Below are 26,680 nucleotides of genomic sequence, written 5' to 3'. Positions count from 1 at the left end.
GTTTACTCTCTGCCAAATGGCCTCTGGAATAAAGCCATCTTTAGTGCTTCACCTTCACGTTGCATTTTGGCAAAGAAAGAATTCATTAGTATGTTCAAAATACTCCATAGGTAATTTTAGTAATCCTTGCATATCAACCCTGGTAGTCCCTGACTGTATTGAGGGGTGGAGAATTGGGTTGTTATCTGGTGTGGTCTCTTTGTCTCTCTTTAGCAGATGTCTGATATGCAGCAATCAGCAGGTTCTTTTCATGGCATAAAGCTGAACATTATCACCTGCTAACTGCAGGGGCTCAGAAGACGATTGGCAGAGGGAGAGCGAGGGGGCTGGGTCAGGAGTTGCTGGAAGGAAGCTGAGTGGGGGAGATCTTGTAAGGCAGCCCAGTTCTATCCCTCTTCTGGCTCCAGAATTAAGCCCGTGTGTATTTACTCCCAAACAACTGCGCATAGGCAGCGGTGTTAGTTGACTTTCTGAATAAGGGATTTTACACCTCAAACTCTAGGCATTACAGAAGAAGTATTTTTAAATCCGATAAAAAAAAAACTGTGAGTCTGATTTACTGGGGCAATTGGCCGCCTGCTTGCTCGTTCTACCCACGTATTTAGCTTTTCAGAAAACTAGGCGATTCATCAGACACAGAACTTTGTTTTGAGATCCGGGAAAAGTGTCCAGTTAGGAAATACGATACGTCTGCGAGGTGCAGCGTATCGCCGCATTCTGACAACTCGCTTCCCCCCATCTCCAAACTCGCTTCTTCGTTCGCTGCGCGCTTCTCATTCAGGATCCAAACCTGTGCATGAGACCTTGCCAGTCTCGCTGATCCTAGTGGAACTCATTCCCCAGTCAGCACGCACGTCCCCAGCTTACGGATCGCGGGGCGCGCAGTTCACCCCCCACGAGTCCAAACGTCTTCCCAGTCCTTGCCAGTCTTTCCCGCAAATCCGGCTCGAGTGGCCCGCCTCCCTGCCCTGACCTGCGGGGGGTCCCGGCTTCCCCTGGGAGTGACCCCAGCAACGTCACTCGGCCCCCTCCCTGTATAAAGCGCCGAGGGGGCCGCGAGGCGCTCTTCGCCCACCCGCCTGCACCCGGAGAGGCAGCGGAAGAAAAGTGTGGCGGGAGCCGAGAGAGCCAGGGCTGGACCTCCCCCGCCGGGCGCCGCTCCTTTCTCGCGGGAGATGCTTAAAAGGCGACGAGTCTTCTCGATGGAGCCGCTCTGGCGTCGAGGTGAGTTTCTCCCTAGCCGCGGTCGGGTTAGCGGAGGGTCACCGCGGTGGCTCTTTTGTCGCGCAGGAAATAGGAGGGTGGCTGCTTGGTGCGGGGTAGGACTGGTCGGGGTAGGACGCCGGCCACGTTCAAGTTCCCCACACGGTCTCCAGCCTTTAGCTTTCTAGCTTTCCTTTTAGTAGCAACAGCACATTTTCCTCAATGCCAGGAAAAGCTGCCCGTTTCTATACATTAAGACGCGCCTAAAGAGTCAGGGCATTCTACTCCTGAAAAGTTGGCAACCCCAGTTTCCAAATGCCCTCAGCGCTCCCAGCCTCTTGTAAAGGAATTGCCTGTCCGGCAGCCTTCGGTGTGCGGATTCGCGGTTCCCTTCGGACTCTCTCTAAACAACGTTTTCACACAACCCTAGACACGCGTTTTGCCCTTCCTGAGTCCGGCGACCGGCTCAGGTCCCCTACCCAGCAGGCCTCTGGCGTTACTCTGAAGCAAGCCTTGCAGCCTTTTCTCTGTTGCGTGCATTTTGCCAGGTGTGAATGCTGTTCGGATAGAAAGTGGGAAGAGCTTGCAGCAGAATTTTGTCGGTGGAGGCGATGGCCTTCCGTGCGAAATTTAGGTCTCTACTTCAGACAGCTTCGTTTCCTGGCCGAAACTTCATTTTCAAATGTTTTGCTTGTAACACTTAAAGGTCTAATTTTTAGACAGCTTTTCTTGTGTTTTTTTTAAATAATTGCTGAGGGGCGTGCGCACGTTTTTAACGTATAGCTTGTGCTGCCCCTTCTCGAGTCAACAGAAAAGTTGCTCGGGCTGCGAGCCTGTGCGCGGCTCTCTAGGCATAAATCCCCTTGTAATCCTCGAGGTTTCTTCTGGGCAAACACGGGACCGATCAGAGGTCGGGATGCAGTTCTGTACACACTTGTTTAAGAACAAGCCTCACTAAACGAAAGAATATTGCTTAAAATAGGGCTGACTTGTGCATTAATTTTTAAATCACACATTGCAGCTAAGCTAGCTTGCTGTATTTGCTCAGCAAGAATCAGTAATGCAAAACGTTTTTGGCGCCTTAAGAAACTGCCTTTTATAAGAGGTTCTTGTTTTCGAAAATAGTACATAGCATTTTATATAGGGTTTTCAGTGTTGAAAGTTTGCACATCACTTATATTGTTAGTTTTACAGCAGCTGTGTCAGGTTGGCCAGTATTGTGAGGTGGGAGTGGTTTGCTGCCCTAAGATTCCCCAGGTGAGGAAAGTGATTGGAAATCTTCAGGATCACTCTGCTGCTACCCATACAAGTTCACAGCTAGTACTGCATTAACACTATTCACACATGTGTAGAGCAGTGGATGGCTGAAAATCCCACTAACATACTGTTCACAGTAACAAAGGGGTGGAAGGAGCCTGAAAATCAACAGACAAATCACACCTGGCTGTTTTTTAAATCAATATTGCTTCTTAGTTTAAAGCAAAATAGATTTTGCAACAAGGAGACTGTCTTTTTTCTGGGAGGGAAAGTTACTGAAGGGATGCAATGACCGGGCTGTAGCACAGTGAAGTGGTTGGGTTGCAAATCAACAATGCTGGTTTGAATCCCACTGCTGCGCATGAACACAGTAGGTGGCCTTGAGTAGGTGGCTGCTCCTCTCGGCTCCAGTTGCCCAGCTGTATTGACTTTGTTCGCTGCTCTGAGTTGGACGCTAATCTGTCTAGAAGAGTGGTATATAAGTGCATTTGTTATTTAAAAACAACAACAACAACAACAACAGGAGTCTGATTTAGGCCTTGAAGCTGTTCTTCTAATTTCCGGATGTTTAGCACCAAGCTATTGCACAGGATGCCAGTTTATTAGTAACATTCTAAACCCATCCTAACTCTGCTGAGGATAGCATTGTAAGTGTGTGCACAGTGTATGGGGTAGATCTTGTTCTAGTAGAATTGAATTCACATTCCTGTTTGCTTATGCGATTCTCCTAGTGATGATAGGTTGTGGTCCCACATCTTTCAGCAAATCCTACCTCACAGGGCTGTTGTAAGGACAATGGGATCATTCCCACATATGCTGACCTAAGCACCTGGAAGAAGTGTGGTATACAAATGAGTTACATTTGTATAAATTGAGGTCCTCCCCTCTTTTGGTGCTTGCACATATAGACGCTAGATCAGTGCTTCTCAAAATCTTAGGAGGGGGGAGGCCCCTAGCATTACATTCATCCATACCAGAAGTTATGTGGGTGTTCTAGGTGGCTAAAACTTTAAATTTGGGCATCAAAGGTTATTGTTTAGTAAGAAGTTGAGTACTGACTTGCATCTTCCCTTCTTTTTTTTAAAACTGGCTGACATCTTCAGGATAGCCGCCTCATCTGGCAGATCCATTGTCCTGTCTAGTTTGCAGAACCAGTTCTCAGAACCAGTTTGACTTTCTGCTGCTGGTAACTTGGCTCGACGGCACAATTCTTTATGTTAAGTTTGCATTCCTGCTGAGACAAGGGTCATTTCTGGTAATCAGGTTTAAAAGAGGAAGCCCGTATTGTTGAGGTGGTTCTCTTGGGCTGCTGTAATGTGAAGGACTTGGATGGATCTCGGCAGGACATTTTTCTGTTGTCTACACCTTTTCTTGAGTATATGTGAAATATGTTGTCTAGTGCAATATTTGATTCTTTGGGAATCTTGATGTTTCTAGCCCTCTTGGCTACAGAAGAAAAGTTTATGGTAAGGCTTTTGGGTGAAAGTTCAAACAAGAGGCTTCAGTGTCCATGATTCTCCTAGGCGCTAGCCCTACTAGCCCTAGCCTTCAGCCCTGCCCACCTAGGAGAGTGGTTGTATGAATAAACTGGGATAACCCCAATATAGGGTGTTTTGAGCTCCTTGGAGGAATGGCAGAATATAAATGCCAGAGGCAGTGTTGTGTAGTGGTTAGATCATTGGATTAGGTTCTGAAAGACTCAGGTTCGAGTCTCCACTCTTCCTTGGAAGCTTGCTGGGTGACCTTGAGCCAATCACACCACTCTCAGCCTAACCTACTTTCCAGTGTTGTTGCGAAGATAAAATGGTAAGACAGGAGAAAAATCGAAGCTGCTTTGGGTCCCCGTCAGGGAGGAAGATGGGGTAGAAAGTTTTTTAAAAATGGTATAAAGCAAGTGGGTGAACTGCCTCCATCAACTCGGTAGCAGTTGACACATGTTGAAGTTGTTTTGGGGATGGGCCACTTCTGACTATGGGGCTAGGATTTCAGGTTTTTTATGCGCCCACTGAGAACTATTTGGGAGGGAGGCTTTGAATGCCAGGGAAGCGGGGGAAGGCATTTGAGGAAGAAGTCTAAATTGAACCCCTTGCCTTGCTAGTTTTCTCTGTTCGGGTGGGTAAGCACTCAAATATGCAACCCCCACCTCCAACTGGAGGCGATTCTGTGATTCTGTTGACTGTAAACTGGCCCAGAGAGCCCTTGTAGCACATGCATTCTTGGACTGCAGGCCCCTGAGATTAACGAATTTATGCTACCTTTGCCCCACATTTTGAAGCACAATGGAGATGACAAACTAGCTCAACCACCTTATGCACATCACTCAGTACTGTATTTTGGAAGAGTTCCTGTTGTGCAAAGGGATGTAAATGGTGATAAAATAATGAACAGTCTAGTTGTCATCTTGTAATACCTTTCTATCCAGCCTCAACGCAAGCTCGACTTTATTGGCTCTCTAAAGTTAAAGCTGTCCAGTTATGTCACAAAATTGCCACTTTCCCATAAGCCCTGGGATATGCTGCAAAGATTGGTAGACAGACATCACTGCTAAGAACTATACTTTTCTTATGATCAGTATTGCAAAGAGTTGCATTAGTGCCAGTGGAACTTTTCTTCTTGTGCCACTGTTCTCTAACAGGGTTGAACTTCTGCAGCCTAGCTAGAAATGTCCAAAAATACTGAAGCCACAAAGAAAAAGCTCCTCCCCCACCCCAGAAAAATAGGATTTGGGGGAGAAATAATTTAGATATATGCAGTATTTTCCTTTTAAAATTAAACCTAAACTTTTATTGCTTTGACGACATAAAACCCGTAACATATAACTTAGCTAATCAAATTAACTATTTAGCATATCTGTGGAATTAGAGATCATAAATGCCTTTATTTGTTGCAAGCAAAATTGCAAATATACTCACAAACTCAAGAGAGGGAGAGCTGTGAATTGCTATACCCGACCATAGCACATGTGTCTTAGGTTTTGTCATTTGAGAGTCAGGAGAAAAAATGGAAAGCACAGATTTTGTGTATTATTAGAACAGAAATAGCATCTATAGAAATAATGGGGCGAACGGCATACTTAGATATCAGAACCAACTTTAGAACACTGAAAAAATTGAACCATTCCATAGTGTATTATGATATATTATTATTAACTGTGGACAAAATTGGTCACATTTTAAGAAATATGCTTGAACATCTGTTGTATAGATATACCATATACATAGATTGTCTTGCTTAAAATATACTTGCTACACCTGCTTTAAAAAGCATTTCTCTCATTCTAAAAGAAACATTATTTCACAGGTTTCCCCCCCTGTACTTCCCCAGAAAGATGAGGGTGTTAAAAAAAAAGGGCAAGGTTCCTTCCCCAACCTGTTACATCTCTAGGTCTGGCTACTTACTGAGCTTCCATGTGCAGTGAGAGATTTGAAAAGGCAAGCAGGTTTCTAAACAGTTTGTATGATGCTGCTTGCTGAATCAGTCTGCATTAGTAGATAATCTATACCATTTTGTTGTTGTTTGGCTTGCCCCACTCCATGGGAGGGATGGGTCTAAGCAGCCAGGGAAATTTAGCTTTAGAATGTGTCTGCACCCACAGTATGTACAGGAAACAGCCAGTAGAAACCACACCTTATCCTGGGAAGTGTTCCTTGTCTAGTTATCACTGAGGTAGCAAATCTGTATCGGTGCTGTTTCACTTCAGAGAGCAGGTGAGGGTCCCTCAAGACAAAAGATTACCTGCATGTAGAAAGCTAGCATGTCAGGGAGGTATTGGTTGCTCTTTGCTGGGGAATTTTTTTTTGTATAGAGGAGCACTGTCACGTGAAAACTGCCTTTGAAGTCTGGATATAGTCAGAGCACAAACTTACTAGCGTGTCCCCCCACCCCACCCCCCCGGTAGAGAAGTGTCAGCATAGAGCTGGGGAAATCGAGTTTCAAATCTCTACTGAGCTGTAAAGCCTTCTGGGTCACCTTGCAGGGTTGCTAGCATAAAATGGAGGAAGGGAAATGGAACCAGGTGCGTTGGTTGCTCTGAGATCCTTGGAAGAAGAGTGGGATACCAGTGTAATAGGGCCATCACAGACATCAGTGTGGTGAGAGAGTAACAGTGCTGGCCCTGATTGCGGTAAAGATGCCAGCCCTCTTTGTTGAGTGCAAACTCTAATAAAATTACCCAACCTATTCCAGTATCACAACGATTAGACAAAATCAGCTGGGTTGCCCCAAGGCCAAGTTTGTGAATCCAAACAGGGCCCAGTTGCAGTCCTGTATAATAACTTTTATTGTTGTGTTTAGATGCTGTAGTGGACATTTATAGAGGTTTCTTAAATCTAAATTCAAATTCTTATGTCCCTTAGAGGGTGGGGAAATAGTTTTCAAGTAAATGGAAAGCTACTGTTGAGGAGAGGGGGAGGTGCTATTGTGTTTTTTACACTGACACCGTCTGTCCTCTGAAAATGGGATTCAGTATACATAAGTCTCCCAGGAGGTCTTCCATCCAACCCTACAGAGATCTGATTAGTTTCAGCAAGATGGCTGTTTCATGTAGCTACAGTCATAGCTCAGGTTGCTGACTGGCCTGGAGAAAAACATCCTGTCCGTTTCATAGAGGCCTAATGCCTGGAAATGGGCAGTTGAAGCTTCCCATGGAATAGAGGTAAGTATCACCTGATAACACACATTCCCATTAATAATAATTTAAGGGACAAGATATTTTTCTCCAGGCCAGTTGGCAACCATAGCTACAGCCTGGGACTAGAGTCTTCCTGTCTCCAAAGGGAAGTTCAAGAAGGGGCAGGTTCACTTGGCAAAATGCAGACTCAGGCCACATTGTATTGTAAATGAAAGCAGCTGGTGGAACAAGTTGCCTGAGTTATTTGTGGAACCTGCTGTTCTGCTGCAGACCAACATAGCTATCCACCTAAACTGTAGCTTTTTGAGTCTATTTTCTTAGCCTATCTGTGTATTGTTCATTTGTATCACTGTGATAAGTTTCAAAGTCAAGACCTTCCTCCCTGACTTGTAGGTGTGGGTCTACATCTCCAGAACAGAAATCCTGGTTTGCATGCCAATGGTCCCACATTCAGTCCCTGGCATCTCCAGGTAAAGAATCTTAGAAAACAGGTCTTTGGGAAAGAGGCTTCTCCGCATGAGCTTCTTAAAGGGTTGCTGCCATTCGGAAGAGACAGGTGGATCAGCATTCTGTTTCTGTAGAAAGTAACTTTATGTCTGGTGGATGCACAGTGAGAGGATTAAATGTTAGACTTGGGAACCAGCCCTTTGCCACTTATGTGGGCATAAACCTCTGGAATTCTGGATTTCCTTCTGAGTAAATATGCATAGGGTGGGATGACATACTGCCTCAAGGATGGCCCGTGAAAACAAGCGGCTTTCGGCCAAGATATTCATAATAAAGCAGCAGTTTGGCCAGGTAAATGATCAGTGTGGGGTTATGGTTCTATGTGGGGTTTGGTTCTATGACTTACCTAAAAATTGTCTCTGTCTGTCTGTCTTTTATAGTCCACCTTTCTCACTGAGACTCCAGGCTGATTACATAGTGTGAGATTAGTACAATAAGTGTCAAAGACATTTCCATACAGTGTCAAGGACATTTCCATAGACAATGCCATAGGATAAATAAATAGAGTTTACAAAGACATAGCATTAGCAAGGATCCAATACAGAGTTGAAGAATTGCTGAAACAGAACATAATCAGTTCTAGGACTGACTTTAACATCCTTGTACATCTTAATTATGAAAGAGACATGCAAATGTTACAAGTCTAGCCTAGCCTGGGATAGATATGCTTGTGTATTTAATCTGATTTTTAAAATTTATAGTTCATAATTGATAGTATGAATAGATTCATTGCGAAGTCACTATTCAGTGACTCAAATTGATAACTCCTTATCTTTGCCATTCTGCTGCTGAATCATGTAATGATGAATCATCCTGTAGTGTGTGTGTGTGTGTGTGTGAGAGAGAGAGAGAGAGAGAGAGAGAGTGAGTGAGTCAGCCAATATGTCACACAAGACCTTGCTTCCCAAGCACCCTTCAAAAGACTGTGTGCAGCAGGATGAACCACAAGATCCAGTCCCCAAGCATGACCAACCGCACTGTGCTAGATGCAGCTGGCAGTTGAGGTGTAATTCCATTACTCACAAGCTGTCGATACTCACTAGTCAGAAAGCAGGGCTTGTAGTATTAGATGGCTACTGTTGGAGGAAGAAAAAATGAATTTTGGATTGCTGCCCTCATGAGAGACATGGGTTGCTGCCAGCCCTTGTAGATCAAACAGGGCATCTCTCATTTCCTCTGAAGACTTGCCTCTTACCCCCCCCCCCTTTCTTACACATTTGGCTGACCCAGAGAGTAGGTGCCTCTGAAGTCCAACAAGTGGGACTGGATGCTCCTGACAGAACTCTGCTGGTTTTGCAGGTTGCAATTACATTCCAAATTGCAAGGTGATGGCAGACGCGTTCCTCCCTTGGCCTTCATGCAGCCGTCCCGGCTATCTCGCTTCAGGGCCTTCCCCAGGCAATGCATTCTTCTATACTCTGGTGGGACTGTACTGTCCTGACTTGTTGATAAAAGGGTTAGATAGATTGGTGTTATGTTCTAGGAGGGCAAAAGAGAGGAAGAAATGATGGGTCATCATTTGCATATATTTGCTTTGCAGTCCTCTCTCTCTCTCTCTCCTCTCTGTGTAGGAGTCAAGGGTTGTGGTGGGGGGAGGGGAGGGGAGGGGAGGAGCAGGGCCAGCCATTCCATAGTGCCCCACCTCCAACGGAGGCCGGTTGTAGTGTTGTCTTGCATAGTGCTGTGTTCTGTAGGCAGTGAAGGAATTTGGCTTTCTGGCAGGGTGGACTGGACACACACCCGTTGTTTCTTTCCGCAGCAGTTAGGAATGGTGTGGGCTGAAAATCACAGAGTTGTTGTATCTGTGGGCATGCAGCCTATGTGTTCAGGCAGAAGGGTTATGGCCACTGCATGTACAATTAGCTGTTGGCATACATGTTCAGGAAGAAGTTAAATGCATGTTACAGAATTGCTTGGTTATTTGGAGCGGAGGCATAGGTTGGAGGTAGTAAAATGCATGCATTCTTGCACTGAGTCTGGGTTCTTAAATATGTTTCAATCCAAAAATGAATGAGGAGGTTCCTGTCCACATCACCTCCTCTATTAAAGAAAAGCAAGCAAGATAGTTACTGCTGTGGAGGGAGGATGGCATATGGACTGCCAGCATTGCATCACATTGTTCAGAATCTGTTACAGTGGCTTCATTCCTCCTAGGGTTATTTTTCCAAAGGACCAGTTCCTAAACTTCTCCTCCTCTCAGGAGCACAGACTCCAGTTCAAACTTATGAGAATGGTTCACATGCTTAAACAAAACAGGAATCCAGTAGCATCTAAAGGACTAGCAAAATTTATTCCAGCATAAGCATTCATGAGTCAGAGCTCACTTCTTTGGCTCCATAGGAGTGCCGGACACTCCTATACATCCGAGGAAGTGAGCTCTGACTCATGAATGCTTATGCTGGAATAAATTTTGCTAGCCTTTTAGGTGTTAATGGTCTCCTGTATAATTTGGTGTGACACACTTACATGGCTGTCCCTCTGGAATGCTTCAGTAGATTCTAGCCAATTGTACACATTTTTCATCATTGATTCCATTAACTTAATTTGGATTTGGCTCAGAGTCCTGTTGCTTTTCTACCCGTGTTTTCCTCCTTGGGACCTCTTTCTCCCTTAAGAGTCGGGCTACATCCCAGGTATTAGAGGCTGGACTGCTCATTCTGGATTCCATGCACAATGGATTACTTTGGAGATGAGGAGCAAGGAATGTTTTTGGTGGCCAGGAATACAGTTTGTGTCTTTGCATGTTAATTTTTTTAAAAAATTTGAAATTTACATCATGTTAAAACCAGCACACTCCATGTTAAATAGTGGTGTATCACATACAGCTGTGTAGGATGCGGGGTAATACAGTAGAGCTGTTGAGACTGCTACTGTGCCTGTGTGTAAGCATTTTGCTAGTTACTAGCAAGGAAGAAAGAAAGTAGATACCTTGCTCTGGAAAATTGTGAGCACTAAATGCATAAGTCTCAGAGCTTCTGGCTCAACGTTCTGTTTTGAAATTTAATTAGCCAGAAGTCTCCTAAAAGATCACAAGAAGGGGAGGAAAATGCAAATGCCTGCCCCCCCCCATGTTCAATATTCTCTACTTGTAGGTTCCAGTTGGATATTGTAGCAAATAGCCACTGATAGTTCAATCTCTCCATTTAACTATCCAGTTTCTTTTTCTTTCCCCTGGAACAATAAATATATTATGGAATGGTATATATTCTGTTTTGTGAGCAAAAAACATGATTGTTCCGTTTGGTTTTGTGTTCCTTTTTATAGATGTAAAAAAGTTAAAAGCATTTCGTGGTCTAGCAAGTTCACTTGAAACTGTATGTTATGGAGAGTCTCGTATTCCCATTAAGACAGTGGGATGCCCCTACACTGACTGGCCTGTACCTATGAACTTCAAAAAGATTGTGAGATAAAGAAAGCAGGAATCTAAACAATCAGGGCCATTTTAACGAACAGTTGAGTTGTGAGCTGTTTGTTGCTGATCTAAAAGACTGGCATGTAAGCAAGAAGGGCATGAGGCAGGTCTGAAGTGCACTTAAGGATGTAACATGTCATCAAATTGCTGCATACTCATGAAGACCCTGTAAGGTTTTACAGATGTAAGACAAAGGTGGTTTGCCGTGGCTTGCCTCTGCGTAGCAACTGTGGACTACCTTGGTGGTCTCCCATCCAATTACTAACCAGGGCTGGCTCTGCTTAGCAGCCAAGCTTTGACAAGAGCAGGTTAGTCTGGGCTGTCCAGGTCAGGGTACAGCACAGTTAACCTGGTTTCATTGGCCGTTTTCACACTGCTTACCAGCCACGGAACATCGCGCCAAGCTCCTGGAACAACAGCGTCTTCCTGGTGCAATTTCCTGTAAGTTCTTGCACGAAATCATGCCAGGATGATGCTGTTGTTCCGGGAGCTTGGCAATGTTCCGTGGCTGGTAAGCAGTGTGAAAATGGCCACTGTCATTCCAGGGAAACTAATTGGTTATATGTGTTTTGTTGCTGCATGTAACCACCCAAACTGGTGTTCCCCTAGATTATCCGAGAGTGAACAATGATGCTTAAATTGTTAAAAAAAATTATCTAAATTCGTAGTGTAGATAGCAGATTTAAAAGCATTAAAATTGAGACCCGCTCTCAGGTGAATTCCCAAAACAATTTATGATAATAGTAATAAAATGAGCAAAATCATGAACAGAAAAACAAACTAGCCAGTCAGTAATACTAAACCATACTCCCATGTACCAGTTGTATGTGTTTCTCTTTATCATATCCTCTTCCACATTGGTTCACTCTTCCTTGGCCAAGGACATTTTCCGAAGTTGGATCAACTCTTTCAAATGGTCTGTTTGAAGAGGTGCACATGGCACCTTCATTTCCCATATTTCACAGGATACTTATGGGTGTTGTTTTAAGCCGCCTTTAGTAGTGGGCCCATGTATTAGAGGCAGGTCACATTATGTATTCTTTGATGCTGTTGTTTTATTATTTTCTCCCTCCCCACTAAACTCAGAGTTGCTTTTTAAGCCACCGTGAGTCCTTGGTAAAGATTTCAAAATAAATTGTAACAAACTTCCAAAAATCCTTCAAAACAGAATTTGATTTAGAAAAAGGGCAAAGTGAGTCTCATGGGAAGAGAACTCCATCCATACCATTGATGATGTCCTCACAATAAAGACCTTGCTGCACTTCTTAGTTTGGCGGCTGTACCCTATTGTAAATATAGTTCTCTACAGTAAATAGCTTTCTTATTCCTGGGAGGAGAAAATCAGGAAGGGCTTGGAATTTGAGGGCTGCCAGCAGGGTGGTGGACTTAAGTGTCTACTAGGAGTGTATGTGCTGACCTACTTGGCTGCTTTTTTAAAATATGACTCAGAAGAGCAACCAGGTCAGGAGTAAAATGGACATTGGTCAGATGTAGCAGGATCAAAAGAACAAACTGATGAGTCTTTGGACCCAAAGAAAACTGAACCAGCTGAACTGGGCATATAACTAGTCACCCAGTGACCTTCATGGCTAAGGTTGTAATTTAAACATACGTCATCCTAGCCTCTGATCATTATACCATGTTAAGAAGCAAGAAAAGAAACTGAGGAAACAAACTTTAAATAGCAAAAGAAGCAAATCCGGATAAATCCTCGGCTAACAAAGATATGTTGAGCTGGCACCTGAAGCTTGATAGGCTAGGCAGTAGGTGAATTGAAGTAAGGATGTAATTTTGTATCTGAGGTGCCACCACAGAGAAGGCAGTAATCTCTGGTAATCAATTGTATGGTTTCAGAAGGTGGGTGGTAAAGAGAGTAAGGCCTTGAGAAGTTCATTATTCATTTACTGCATGTTTATCCCACCCTTCCACCATGGAGCTCAGGGTTGAGTGGCTGGTCCAAGGTCCTCCAGTGAAGTTTTCATGGTTAAGACTCAGCAGGGATTTGAGCCTGGTCTCCAGAGGGTTTTCCCAGCATCCCTCCATCTTGGGTGCTCTCCAGCAGACTACCTTGACAGAAAATGTGTTTGAGGTTTTTTTGCTAGGCTAAAAGCAGCGTCTGTGGGGAAGTTCAATGTCACGGATAGAAATGTATCCATGGATCAAGGCTGGTAGGTATGGGAAGTTTACATAAGATCTGTTGTTCCCCCAACGGTCTTTTAAACGAGCCTCTAACAGGCACACACACCTTGCACAAACATTTCCCCAGTGGCTCTCTCTGCTGCAAAATCCTTCACCTCTCCTCCTTTTCTCCTGCTTTTTCTAATGAGAAAGGCACCTCCTTCCTGAATCACAGACCTATGAGGAATATTCTTGGAATGCATATGTGACAAGCAGTATGTTTCCTCCGGAGCTGGTGAAGAAGGAGCAAGGAGAGCTTTGGGGAAAGGGGAAGGGCTGGGGAGGGACTACATGCAAGTTAGGTAATACATTTACATAGTTTCAGGTGTTAGACGTCTGTTCTCTGAAGAATGGGAATTGCTTACCTGGAACTCACCATGCTTCCTTTCTAAGTTGCAGATGGTGCCTGGAAGTCATTAGAGAGCTCTGTGGTGCTGACTTCAGTCATCATGTTCCGGAATCTGCAGGACCCACAGTCTCCCAGAGAGCACTCCCTCAAGTTGGACCTGGATGGCAAGATAAGCAGTGAGATGGACAGGTGGGCTGAGGCTGGGTCCCCAACAGAGTCTGTCCCCCACAAGGACTTACACCAACAGCTGGGCTTCATACCCACCAGTGGGAGGCTCTTGAAGTCTGAATCGGAGGACTCTGGCGTGGAAATGGCCAGCAGCGATCACTCTCCCTCTACTCCGGTGGACTCCGAGAAGAGCTTTACCATGGACTGCATGGATGGCCTCCAGCCTTCAGCGAAAGACCCTGCCACTGTGGTATCCCATGATAGCAGCCTCAAAGGGGAAGAGCGAGTGGAACCAGATCCCGGCCTGGATCGAGCCTATCACCGGAATATGTCTGTCAGCAAGAAACTAGCCCAGGTTGTGCAACGGTCACAGAAACATCGTTTGCCTGGCCGGTCACCAAGACAGCTTGGTCAGAGGCCCCGTAGCCTCTTGGACTTGGAGGGGCTCAAGACCTGTTATGCATATCGGTCTGCAAGTGTTGATGGTGGTGCAGGCACTGCTTGTGGAGGGCACCGGCGAGCCACCTCCGGCTGCAGCATCCTAGCAAAACAGCCCACAGAAGCAGCGGTAAGTGGTAGAGGAGCTACGCTGTTTTGTAGATAAGTGTGGCCTGGGACAGACAGCTCCTTTATTCCCCCCCCCCCCGCAGTAGAAAAAGGAGTCTTGTGGAACCTTAAAGGACTACTTGATCTATTCTAACGCACAAAAGCTTATGCTGCAATAATTGTCTTTACAGTACTAAAGGACTCCTTTTTTGGGTGGGTGTGTTTGTCATTGTTGCAACACACATTACTTCCCTGGAATTCATTTCCCCACGATCTTTGCAGTGGGCTTTCTTCATGCCAGGGCCAGCCTTTTTCTAGGAGCCCTTCTAACCCATTGAGGATTTTAAAATGACACAAAGCCGGGGACATAACTGCATGGAAGATCACATGCTCTCCTGCTGTGACCCAATCTCTCCTCCCACTGGCAAGGTGGGGTAGTTTCGTAGGGTGGAATGAAGTGTACTTCCCATAACATGATACCTTGAATAATTGCCTGTTGCTGGAATGTAATGTTGTCTTTGCCCTTCAGTGGTGTAAACACACTCTTTCCTGACCTGGTTGTAAGTGGGAGGAACAGACTGTAAAATCTCGCATGGAACCCAGACTGTGATTCATCCGTTTCTCGTTGCCTACGTAGCTATAAATATATGTAGCAGCTGAAGCCCACAGCAACAGGCCAGTTAGCTGAAAGCTCCCAAATTAAATGTAGATGGTTGCAGTGGGTTTCAGGATACAGTACAGCCTCTCTCAAAAGGCTCTGGGGGAATCTGCTACTTGATGTAGTGGCCCGATCTTGTGCACGTTTGTTGGGAAATAAATCCCAAATTCATTGGCATTGATTCTCAATTCAGCTGTAAATAAGATGCAGCCAAAAGACTTGACCTGTAATAGGTGTGGGCTAAGCAGTCTCTATCTGTAGCCAGTTTATTGTTACAATCTGCGACCAGTATCTGTAGCCAGAAGTTGTTAGGTGGCTGTAAAGTCTCTCTCAAGCTCCACCTTCACGGAGATAATACTTACTGACTTTACAAATCTGTAAGGAATGCTGGGATGACGTATGTGATGTTCTTTGACTACTCAGATTGCTATCTTAATTCCTAATTTAGTTTTGGCATCCTAGGATATCTGTCCCTGGCTGGCAAAGGATCTGGAATCCTCTTTTAAACACCCTTCTTGCTGTGAACAGAAAACTCAAAATTGTCTGTCTAACAGCAGCTCACTGCATACCTCTGAATGCATGTTTGGTAGTGTTGTTTTGGTAGTCATCCAGGGATCTGAATATTTGAGTTGTAAATTTATTTGCAGACACTCTTCAGTTCTCTTGGACTCTTCCAGGGGTCCAAGACTGCACTGGGAATAAATGTTTGGATTCTCTTTGTAGCGCCTCACAGCTTGTTGATGCATTTTCCTGCTAGTGTGGGGAAACTAGTTGAGGACTTGTGGCAGTGGCTTGGGATTTGATGACTTTCTGACCCCTTTCCAACCAGGTCCACTCCCCCCACCCCCATCCTACCTCTGTATCAAAGAGAAGTTGCTTTGGATAAGGCTCGGGGAATTCCAAGGATTAGAGCCCTTGCAGCTCTGGAAGAAAATGCTGATTCTTCGTTCTTCTAATGCCTTCTGTTTCCTAATCCTTCTGCAAACCACAGGGGTGGGGTGGGGGGCTACTTATGTGGATAGTACAAGTATTCTTGGGGAAACAATGTGAGATTTATGGATCTAGGTCTTTCTCCCCACCCCCATACCACATGCATTATGCAACTTGGAGGCTTCTGGGTATGATGAATCAGGGACAAATATTTCTTCTGTGTAGGCATTGATGCAAGTATCTGGTTGGCATGGAGGAAGTCGATGTTGGAGAGGATGAAATGCTATGGGTGTGCGCCTTCCTTTCTGAACGCTTTCTTCTTACATGTAGTGCCAGGCCCAGTCTATTATAGTTCATTGTAGGTACAGATTGCCTGTATACCTTCTACAGATAAGAGGTAAATGTACCAACAGCAGCTGCTGAAGTGTATTGCAAGTTGTCTTTTCAGATTTTTGTTTAGTTCTTACGGATTTACAGTAGGATATGAGGATCTGGAAAACTTCACAGTTGTGCCTCAAAAAGATGGCCCTCAAAATCTGATAATTTCTACGAAATTGTATGATCTGAATGTGCAGAGATCAACTTTTTAGTGCGCGTGATTGCATAGAACCTGAACATATTTAGGTACCTGTCTGAAGGAGGAAGAAGCTTGTGCTTCTTTAGAGAAGCCTTTAGATTCCACTGAGTTTCCCTTGTGGTTTCCACTGCACGTCTCTTTCTACAACATCTGTGGCTTCACTGCATCTCTTGATCTTCAGCATTGCATTGGCTCTTGTGTTTTTATCCTCAGATGGTCTCCCTTCCTACTCACAAACGTATTCCCCATTCGTTCTTTATAACTAGATCAAAAACAAATAATGTTGTGACTGAATAAATCTTACCAGTATTAAACATGCAGATTAATTTGCAATTTGGCGGTGTGTGTGTCCGTTCCAATTGAAGAAGAATGCAGGTAGTGTCATGATGTACAGGGATGATTCTTATGGTTTGTGGTGACTTTGGTGAGAGAAATGGGGTTGAGCTTTGCTCGGGAGAAAGTATTTGTCCAGCACCAGTCTCTGGAGCCTTTTTTGTTTTGTTTTGTTTTTGCTCTCTTCCCCATTGGTTTGAGTTCATGCTTTCCAGATATATTTGATTTTCACATCGGGTGGTGGTAACTTTAAAAAAATAAATACAATGGAAAATAGTGTGTCCTCTTTTAAAAGTGTGAATGTTACGGACTGACTCTGCAGGTGTACATCTCATACAGGCATGCTGCTCAAGGACTGGCTGCCACTCTGTTGGTTTACAGTGTGGCAAATTTTAGCTTTTGTCAATTTGCCTCTGAGTAATCTCACTTATGAGTTCCTACAGTGGTGCGGAAATCGGTTCTGAAAAATTCTAGAGCTCCTGCCAGAGAACTGGCACTCAACACACACATACGCATGCAAGCCTATAGAGAAGGGGTGAATGCTCAGCTTCTCTCTAACCTCTGCGCAGTAATCAACTCCATGACAATTTCCCAGAAAGCTTCTTTCATCTCAGTTTTTCATATCATGCAGAGTATGCAATAATTACTGTCCTTTCTGCCCTTCTAGAGCTCTAGTAGGCTTATGGAAAAGCTGCCCTGCTTAAAAAGTTCCGTGTCTGGGCTGTGTTGTAAAACTTGCCGTTTCCAATGGCCATGAGCTCCGCCTTTTGTTTTTAGGGGACGGCCATCCATTCGACTCCTGTTCTCATTGTGCCTGTTATGAGGTCATCTTGGAGGAACCAAATCTTCAATCTTAGAGCCCTGCCTTACCGCCCCATTTTTTAAAAAAAAAAATAGCCAGACAGAACAAACAACTTTGACATTTTCAAATCAGACAGAAGCTCTTGGGACTGAAAGGCTCATAAAAGCCTGCATCCCCACTACACTTAAAACTGACCAAGTGTCACAAGTACAACTGCAGCAAGTCATTAAGAGAGGATAAAGAGGGAACACACTGCATCTGGAATGTCCCTTGATCTCACGGGACAAATCATCAGTACGATTTATCCAACTGAGTGAACAGTTTCCATGTTGATGATCAACTCGCATCTTATCCATCAGGTGACTTTAGAGTTCTACAATGACGATAGCAGAGACCAGACCTGTTCCTTCAGTTTCCGCAGTCATTCCATATTTATATGCTGAGATATGCTTCCTTACATCCAGCATGAGTTATAGACATCGGTGTCAGAGTTAATTTATTTTGATTTAAGATCAGCTTAAAAGAACAATAAAAAAACCCTATATAACTGCCACATACAGTAAGTTTATATCTGTCATCATATTCAAACATCTGTCACTACTGACTGGGTGGAAATGTTTCAGTATTCAGCCTTGAGTTCCAGATCCCCTCATCAACAATACTCCCAGGAAATGCAATATGTCCTACCCCCTGCTCCTTGCACTCTGTGTGTCACAGCAACAGTATCCATACCTCTCTTGGTATGTCTTGGCTATCAGCATGGCTTTACACACCTCCCACCTCTGCTGCAGGGTCTGTTTCTTCTACAGTGCAGCCACTAATATCAGCACAGTTGCCAGCGCCACTTCAATCACTAGTGTAGCGCCTGTATTGGTTTTTTTGCTCCTCCTCTGGCTCTCCTTGCAGAACAGATTCTGCTACACTTTTCTTTTCCTTATCTGTTACTGACCTAACATTGGCTGTGATACTGTCAGAATCCCATTCTGCTGCTTAAATGGGTCTGGCTATAGCCACTGCTTGAGTAACTCAAACCATTAGTAACTTCCCATTCATTAACTTTGCTGATGGCTTGGATTCTTCAGTTTCATCTCTTTCCCATACATCCAGAGATCTTCTTTCCAGGCCGTATTGTAAGGAACAGAGATCCTTTCTATTCTCGCCACTCGACCAGAAGGCTTGCTCTCCTAAAATGGCCAGCACAAACTCTAGAATAGGCTGCAGAACCTTCTAAAACAACCAGTGTTTACCCATTTATACAGTTCGATGCCACATGTCTAGTATTACTCCTGATGCTTGTGGTCCTTCTTCATGCTGTTAAAGATGCAGGGCCTGTCCTGTCACCTGTACCGCCAAAGCCTTGTGGCTTAAGAAGATGTATGTAGTCAAGGAAACTCTTCCCTTTACACACATCTGACTCTGAGGTGTATAGTAGTCCAGTCCTCCACTGCCAAAGGGCAGCAGTTATTTAATTCTCCACCCACTGAGAAAAAGAGCAGAGAGTTGGATAATGTGGGCACTACTGGTTTTTACATGGAGGCTGTTCACTGTGATTAGTGTGATACCTGATAGCAGCTACCATCACACTGGGAAGAACGATAGCTTGCTAGATTGTCTCTGAACCAGAGATGCTGCCCACTCAGTAGACAATACAGGATGGTTTTCCCACTGCTCAATCTCCTTTGACTCTGTTGTGGGGAGCCTTTATAGCCCCAAGGGCAAACCTTGGAAAAACCCGGGCCCAAGCAACACCATTTAATTCCTGCCCTGGCTGTGTGTTTACTACTGGCTGGACTGTAAGACTTCTGAAGAGGAGTGAGGGATGCACCACTTGGCACAAATAGGGGGGCTGTCCCCTGGCAAATGTTGCAAGGCTCTAGGGCCAGGATATGGATGGGCAGTCATGATGGTTTTATGCCAGGGCTACCAAGGAATGAGCACAACAGGCTGGGAGAGTGTTGAGAAGAAAAATGGAATTCAGGACGTAGGGTTGCCAGGTCCCCTTACCCTCCCAGTTGGAGGGGTTGGGCCCCAGCACTCACCTTGTCTTCACTCCTTGTGCCAGCGTGATGACGTTACTTCTGGGAAGTGACGTTGGTGCGTCGCCTCGAGTGTGTCTGGGAGGCCTGTTCCTGCCCCCCCCCAGCTAAGTGAGTGGTGGCAGGGGGTGGAGTGGGGGATTGCCCGCCCCCACCAGGGGACCTGGGATCCCCATCAGGAAGTCATGTTGGGTGCTCTGTTCTCGGGTCTGGCTGTTGGCATTCTGATAAAAAAATAAATCTATCTGAATTAATACATGGTTAAGTGTATTAAGCGCCCTGACTTGGATGGCTCAGGCTAACCCACTCTTATCAGATCTCAGAAGCTAAGCTGGGTTGGCCCTGGTTAGTATTGGGATGGGAGACCACCAGGAAGATCCAAGATTGCTGCTCACAGATGGGCAATGACAAACTACCTCTGAAGTCTCTTGCCTTGAAAACCCCTATGGGGTTGCCATAAATCAGCCGAAATTTGACAGCATGTTACACACACTCGGAACTGTATTAGTATTGCATCAATATGCAAAGAATCTGAATAGATTAGCTCCTGGTGTATTAGCAGTGGTGAGGTGGAGACACATGGGAGGTAGGCAAGGTATTAAAGTAGTTAGTAGAAACGCTTGGGAGGTGAAGAAAACCAACTCCCAAGTTTCCTGTTCTGTAAACAATGGCTATGTATTTTCAAAGTATTGTAATCAAGATGTTTGGAAACATGCCTTTTATCTTTTTAAAAATAGAAAGCTGAGGTTCTTGGTGATCTGCAACACATATCTTATTAAGCACCTGCTTACATGTGCTAAGCCTAGTTGGAGTTCTCAGTATCTTTATTAGAGGTGTGCTGAGTATCTCGGCAGTATAGGCCAGCCTGTTATGACTGACAGATGGCTTCTTGCTTTTGCACATCTCGCTTGGACACCCAGCACCATAATACAGTAAAACTGTCCCTGGCCAACAGTTAGGTGTAGAGTTGCACAATTAAATGCTCCCCATATTTTAAAAGAACCCTCCCCCAATCTAGAATGACAAGAAAAAAAGCTAGTCTACAACCCATGTCCTTGATTGCTAGTTTTCTGTGTGTAAGGATTTTCCCGTTGGGGAACACTTCATTTCTGCAGTTTTCCTACTTGCTGTATTAAATGGTATGTTCCAGGACAGTTTTTTGGCAGAGTTTTGTGCTTCTTTTTAGATCAGGCTTTTTTATGGCCATCGGTCTCCACATAAGCAGGAGTGGTATTAAAATTCAGTCAAGAGATACTAGTTGTCTTTGATGTGGCTGCTTTTTTCTGCTGGGGGTGGATAGCTTCATCAAGTTGTATTCTGGATAGTTCTTGTATCTAATTTCCAAATACCAGTACCACTGCTTAACTGGGAAACTTTGTCACTGCAGCTCATTCCAGCCATTCTCCCCCCGCCCCTTGCTGTAGCAAGGAAACGTGCCACATGTCAGATAAGGCAGGAGGGAGGGAGAAGTCAGGTAGGACAGCCTGATCAGGTAAGTCAGCCTGATTGAGAAGCAAGTGGGAATTTCTGGGTTGCAGATAAATTGCAGCTTTATTAGTATTTCTGCAAAATCCCTGTGTACTGTCACAAGGTGGAGGCTTCTGCACACTGCAGCAATTACTGCCTGCTTGCTGGCTCTGAACTTCTGCTTAGTGCTAAATTTCCTTTCCTGTGGATATCTCCTCTTTGCAGATGCAAAGATGCTGACACACTAGAAGTAAATCAGCAGATAGCTGCAGGGGATACTCTTCCTTGCTTCCATATGTGCATTTTGATGCTGCCCGTGTACGAGAATGTGTCCCTGATACTATGCAATGCTTGCTTCTGTCTAGGTGCAGGATGAGCCTTCACTTACCATGCCTGGGCAGGGCTTGCGGTACTTGGAGCATATCTGCCAGATGTTGGAAAAAATTGCCCAGCTGCAGAGGGCCAACCAGCGGCTCCAGCATCAGCATCAGATCATGGAGTGCAGGCTTCGAGCCCAGGAATCTGAGAATGTAAGGGGGTAGCTAGAGACAAGCCCGGGAGGCAAATCGTATTGACAAGTCTTGATTCTGAGCATAGCATTTGATCTGTTGTCCTGTCGAATAATGGCAAAGTATTTTTTTAAAGCATGAGCTTTACAAAAACAATAAGCTGTTGTGAGGTGTAAGGCTTCTATAAATGTTCTGAACAGTTGGGCTTTGATCCTTGAGCACCAGGAATTGGTATACGATCCAAACAACCCAGAAATAAAGCAAAGCAACAGCCATCATTTTTTTAAAAAATGTTTTTTAAAGGCAGCTGTGCTAAATATGCTTCTGGCCAATTCTTCCTGTTTTAGAGCTGCCTGCCGTTTTAGTAAGTGGCCAGTAGAAAAGGTTTGCTACTGCTCTCAGTTTGTACCTGACTGCTGCTAATTTAGGGGACAGACATCCCTCACTCTGGTTCTTGCTAACACCGTCATGAAATGAAAGAAACCAGCTGCCAACCAGTATCCCCAAGTTGGAGGAAGATCCTCTAGCCTAAGGTGGCATACTGCCTACTGGCCTTCTTGGTTTCTTGGAAAGTTTGGCCATGGTTAAATAAGTTAAATAGTTGACAATATTTGACTAATCAATTAGCTGGCATGCCAGCCCTGATTCTATAAAAATATAATATAGGGAATAGTGCTGCTAACTATTCATATGGGGGGATAGAGAAGGTGGTTACCCATCATAAAATGGGGAACAGGATCTGTGCTGTTCATCCTATGGTAATTAGGAGAACACTTTACGCCACAGTTTTGGTGATATCCAAATTCTTCACATCCCCACCACACTCTGTGCAAATTTTAAAGAAGGTTTATTCAACCCTGCTGAACCCTTAGAATAGTTCTAGCTCTAACTCAAATGCCTTTTTCTTTAACAGGCTGGATTTTCTGAAGAACCCCCTGAAGATCCCAGGCTGAAAGGATTAGAACTTCAGACTGTGAGTCAAGCAGCTACAGAGCTGGAGGAGATTCCCAGTTCTCCCAGCCCCTACTACCCCCACCACTTCCGGGCACGTTCTGCCTCCGACACGCATGTGGTGCTGAGCCCGGTCCATCACTCAGGTGAGTTGACATTGCTAGCATGAATGGCCCTGTCCTGTGTGCCATCCCTTGAGTATAAGCCTTCCAGTCAGCCTCTATGGCAGGGCAAGGAATTTGGGCACTTACCCTTGCTTTCTCCTAGAGACTTCCAGTATCAGGCACTTTTATACTGCTCTTCTAGACAGATGAGTGCCCCACACAGACTGGTGAACAAAGTCAGTGTATTATCTCTACAACGCAGCTGGGGAGGTGGCGCTGAGAGGTGTGGCTTACCCAAGGTCACCTGCCTAGCTCATGGCAGCAGTGGGATTTGAACCAGCAGAGTGCTGATTTATAGTCCAACCTCTTAACCACTATGCTACAGCAGTAGATTGCTGTCCATGTGTAGTTATTCTTAGTTATCTAACTATATACCTTAAAAATGCTTTATTTTGTTGCATAAATATTACGAAGCAGATAAAGCTATATATATATATCACCATAAGTCATCTACAACATGATGGCACCTCCCCGCCCCATATGAATATGAGAGTGGTATTTTTTGTGATCTTGGCCTCGAGACTTTGAAGGGCTACACCACCTACTCTCAAGGAGGCAGCAAGATATCAGTAGCTTGTGATCAACTGGTTGAACACACTCTAGAGCAGCGGGGAGACAAGAACCCAAAAGAGCTGTCCCTCAGGCCTTTGTGCCAAAGCCTTCTAGCTAACAGCAGGCCTTTTTGAAATGACACAAGAAACATCAAACTGGGAATGAGACTTAGGAGAACCAGGAAGGAAAAGAGAAACATGCAGGGCTGGAGGCTCCTCTTGACCTTCATGTAAAAGTTAGGCTGGAGGGATCATGAAGAGTAACCCTCTCTTTCATGCAGAGATGGGTGTGGCAGTGAGCGGCTGCACTAGGCCTGTACCCACCCTTGTGTGTTTCAATTGCAGCCTCTAGGCCAGTTGTGTTAAATGACCTCTTTCCCCCTTCACAGAGAACAGGCCTGATTGCTCTAGAAAGGCTGTAGCACATTTTTCCAGCTCACCTAGCTTGTTGGATCAACCTGATGGAAGCTCCTGTACTTTGCCACCGGGCATGAAGCTCAAGGTAAACTGGCCCAGGGAAGTGGAAGAGGGGAGAATGATGTGATCAGTTGCTTGGGGAGAAAAGTAGGATATACTTTTTATAAAATAAGGAAGCCATTCAAAAGGCAGAATACCTCTCCAGGACTGCATACACCAGTGATTTAAACAGTGTTTAATGTAAGTTCTAAAAGTCCAATATCCCAGTTTGTATGCTCCCTAACCCTGCTTTAATAATATTGTTCTGAGTGCAAAATCCTTGAAAGGCTCACCTTCCTGATACTTTAAATGGGCTTTGAGATTCAGACGCAAGGCTGTGTGTCTGTCTTCTCCAGTCTCTTTTTAAAAAAATTTCACCTGTTCTTTAATCAAACAGAAAGCAAAGGATAGAAGGGTTAGGGAGCACCTTGGGTCTTAGATTCATAGAATAAACTCTTGTTAATCATCTCCCATGCTGTGGTAGGCCTGTTATTTTCCTGCATAGCATTTCCAGGGAGAAATTCAACAGGTGCAGCTTCCAGGCTGGCAATGTAAGATTTTGCTTCAGTACTGATTGTTTTTTTAAAAAAATCTTCCTTGGGGCTGTGGATTCTGATGCCGTTTTCATACAGAGAGTCAAGGTTGTGTCTGGAGAAGATTGTTGTGTGTATCTTTGCAGGCAGGGGGAGATTGGCTTCTGTAACATCTTATCTGCTGGCTCGAGGCCTTATCTGTTTGCTTCTCATTTCTTTGAGCTAATCCATACAGTCCTGGCCCCAGAGCAGTCGTGATTGGCACTGCCAGCATTAAACTGAATGTGTTTGCTACTCAAATTGCCCATAATCAGTTGTGTAAACTTGCATCGCAGGGAGAAAGGGAGAGGGAACACTGCCTCTGCTGGCATCTACAATGTAGCACAGCTGATTGAATACCAAAAGTTTGGCCTTTGCAGTGTTCTCTTCTCTTGTTTTTTAAAGCTCTATGTTAGTGGAAATGCCTTTACCAGTGGTACGCAATCTGTGGTTCACAGAGAGCGGTGATCATAGTTACTATCAACCAAAAGAGCCATGTGGCTACTGTATGCCAACTTAATGGGACATAAAAACATACACGCACATGCACATAAAATAACTTAACATTAATATTATATATTTTACAGTAACCTTTTAAGTTACCTAAGTACCTCTGAGCATGTAGGACTACTGTTGCCTATCTGTCACCTTCCGATGTGGTTACTGTCTCTTCATTGCTCTCTCTCTTTTTAGAATGAACAATCACACTGGAGCAAAGTCAAAGTGCTGATCAATAGGATTACAAGGAAGTCTGTACGGGCCAATGAGCAGACCTCATTTGGTGAGGCTGCCCCCAGCAGCAGACGGTGTAGGTAAGATTCTTCTTCCAGGAGGTGGCCAGGGAAGTCCCCAGAATTGTGTTGTGAAACTGGCAGCTGATGGGGGACGGAAGAGATGTTCCTGGTTCCTTGTAGCCTGTTCTTGTTGGTAGACCATGGCTGGTTTAGGAGGCAGAATCCTAACTCGCAAGCTTTCCAAATAACGATTGTTATAGGTGTGTCCCTCTCTCCCCACCATAATGATTGATGGTGCTGGAGGATTATGGGACAAACCTTAATTTTCTTTGGGGGGGTTTCAATTCTTTTTGCTGCCCCCTATTTCTGTGGTGAGAGTTACCAGGTTGCAACATTTACCTTTTAAAAGCAGCTGCTGAATCAAGTAACGAGGCAATTGTGGCTTTCTCTCTTGTTCCCATCAGCTGTGTGGCCCACATTGAGTTCTGCTCACTGCAGCTGATGGGGGATGGACCAAAGCTCTGGGAAAGGAACAGGTTGATGAAGCTGTGGCTGTCTCGTCTCCTGACTTTGGCAGCAGTTACAAGTGAAAATCTGAGTTGCAACATGACCTGTGTTTCTGCACTGAGGCCTTAACTTTTTTGGGAATTTAATTGATCTTGTTCAGTCTCTAGCTGTGCTCTGTGAGAGGAACTAGGTTTTCCAGCTTCCCAAGTTGAAAGGGAAGAAATTCTGCTAATGACTGCCTAGTAACATGGATGTGAATCCAGCAGAGAGACAGTGTTGTGTAGTGCTTAGAGCCTGAGAATAAAATGAGGAAAGGAGAACCATGAGTTGCTCAGAGGAAGGGCAGGATAAAAATGAGATGGATGTTGGCATTATAGTGTTGCAAAAGCCCCACTGGGGCTTCCTTCTATGGGGAGTTTCCAACCTGATTTCCCAACCTGATTTCCCTTTCTAATTTCCCTTACAGAGCAGATGATGTATTGGACGAACGAGAAGTTCATTCCAGGCGGCGTTTTCTGCCCGCTCTGGGTGCAAAGAAACGCCAATCAAAACATCTTTCCATGCGGTGAGCACCTAGGAGATGCGATGGATTTGTCTACAAAGTTATGAGCGGCTAATGATCCTTCCCTCCTTCTGTGGAATTTAAATCCCTGGCAGCGGTAGAGAAATGAGGAGTGATTCTTGCTAATATGCATTCGGAAGTGAGAGCTCCATCTTCTGAGATTACATATGGATAGGCTTGGGACTCAGCAACTTTCCTTGGCAAAAGCAGAAAAAATGTTCCGATGTCTCATGCTACAAGAAGATCCTCTTTGGCTTAGTGCAGGCAAAACACTGGTTCCTTACAAACCACTTCGGGTGCTAGGCTTCAGAAGTGGGCTTCCGCTGCCCTCCTTCCTCTATCAAGAGCAATTTTCCCTTTTTCTTTCCATTAATCATAGTTATTTTGCATTACATACGCAGTAATGAAAGTCCTGGTCAACAAAAACGGTGGGTTGGCAGACCCTGTTGATGCAGGAATCTGATTGCTGCATATAACAGTGCAAATTATGGTTATGTGAAATTGGCTCTCAGCCAAGCTACAAGTGATGCCTGACACAGGTTGGACACTTGTCAGCTTCCCTCAAGTTTTGATGGGAAATGTAGGCATCCTGGTCTTGCAGCTGTAATGGAGAACCAAGCT

General features: G+C 44.8%; 1 protein-coding gene across 1 annotated transcript; it reads left to right on the top strand.

Moving 5' to 3' along the window:
- The first annotated feature begins 1,186 nt into the window (after positions 1–1,186).
- Positions 1,187–26,577, top strand: C14H8orf58 (chromosome 14 C8orf58 homolog). The gene is made up of 7 exons (XM_054998362.1): positions 1,187–1,224; positions 13,587–14,272; positions 21,419–21,583; positions 22,476–22,659; positions 23,618–23,730; positions 24,950–25,068; positions 25,964–26,577. Exons 1-7 carry the CDS (start codon positions 1,203–1,205, stop codon positions 26,064–26,066), a joined length of 1,392 nt encoding a protein of 463 aa, XP_054854337.1. The 5' UTR covers positions 1,187–1,202; the 3' UTR covers positions 26,067–26,577.
- Positions 26,578–26,680: the final 103 nt, after the last annotated feature.

Source organism: Eublepharis macularius, chromosome 14 (assembly GCF_028583425.1).
Source record: "Eublepharis macularius isolate TG4126 chromosome 14, MPM_Emac_v1.0, whole genome shotgun sequence".
NCBI classification, from domain to species: Eukaryota; Metazoa; Chordata; class Lepidosauria; order Squamata; family Eublepharidae; genus Eublepharis; species Eublepharis macularius.
Note: the sequence above shows the minus strand (reverse complement) of the source record. Positions and strands in the feature narration are given on the sequence as shown.

Excerpts from the sequence above, each read along its gene's own strand:
- C14H8orf58 (XM_054998362.1), top strand. The coding sequence starts at position 1,203 with ATGGAGCCGCTCTGGCGTCGAG. Across the intron at positions 1,225-13,586 it reads GGAGCCGCTCTGGCGTCGAG|ATGGTGCCTGGAAGTCATTA; the intron begins GTGAGTTTCTCC and ends TCTAAGTTGCAG. Across the intron at positions 23,731-24,949 it reads CACCGGGCATGAAGCTCAAG|AATGAACAATCACACTGGAG; the intron begins GTAAACTGGCCC and ends CTCTCTTTTTAG.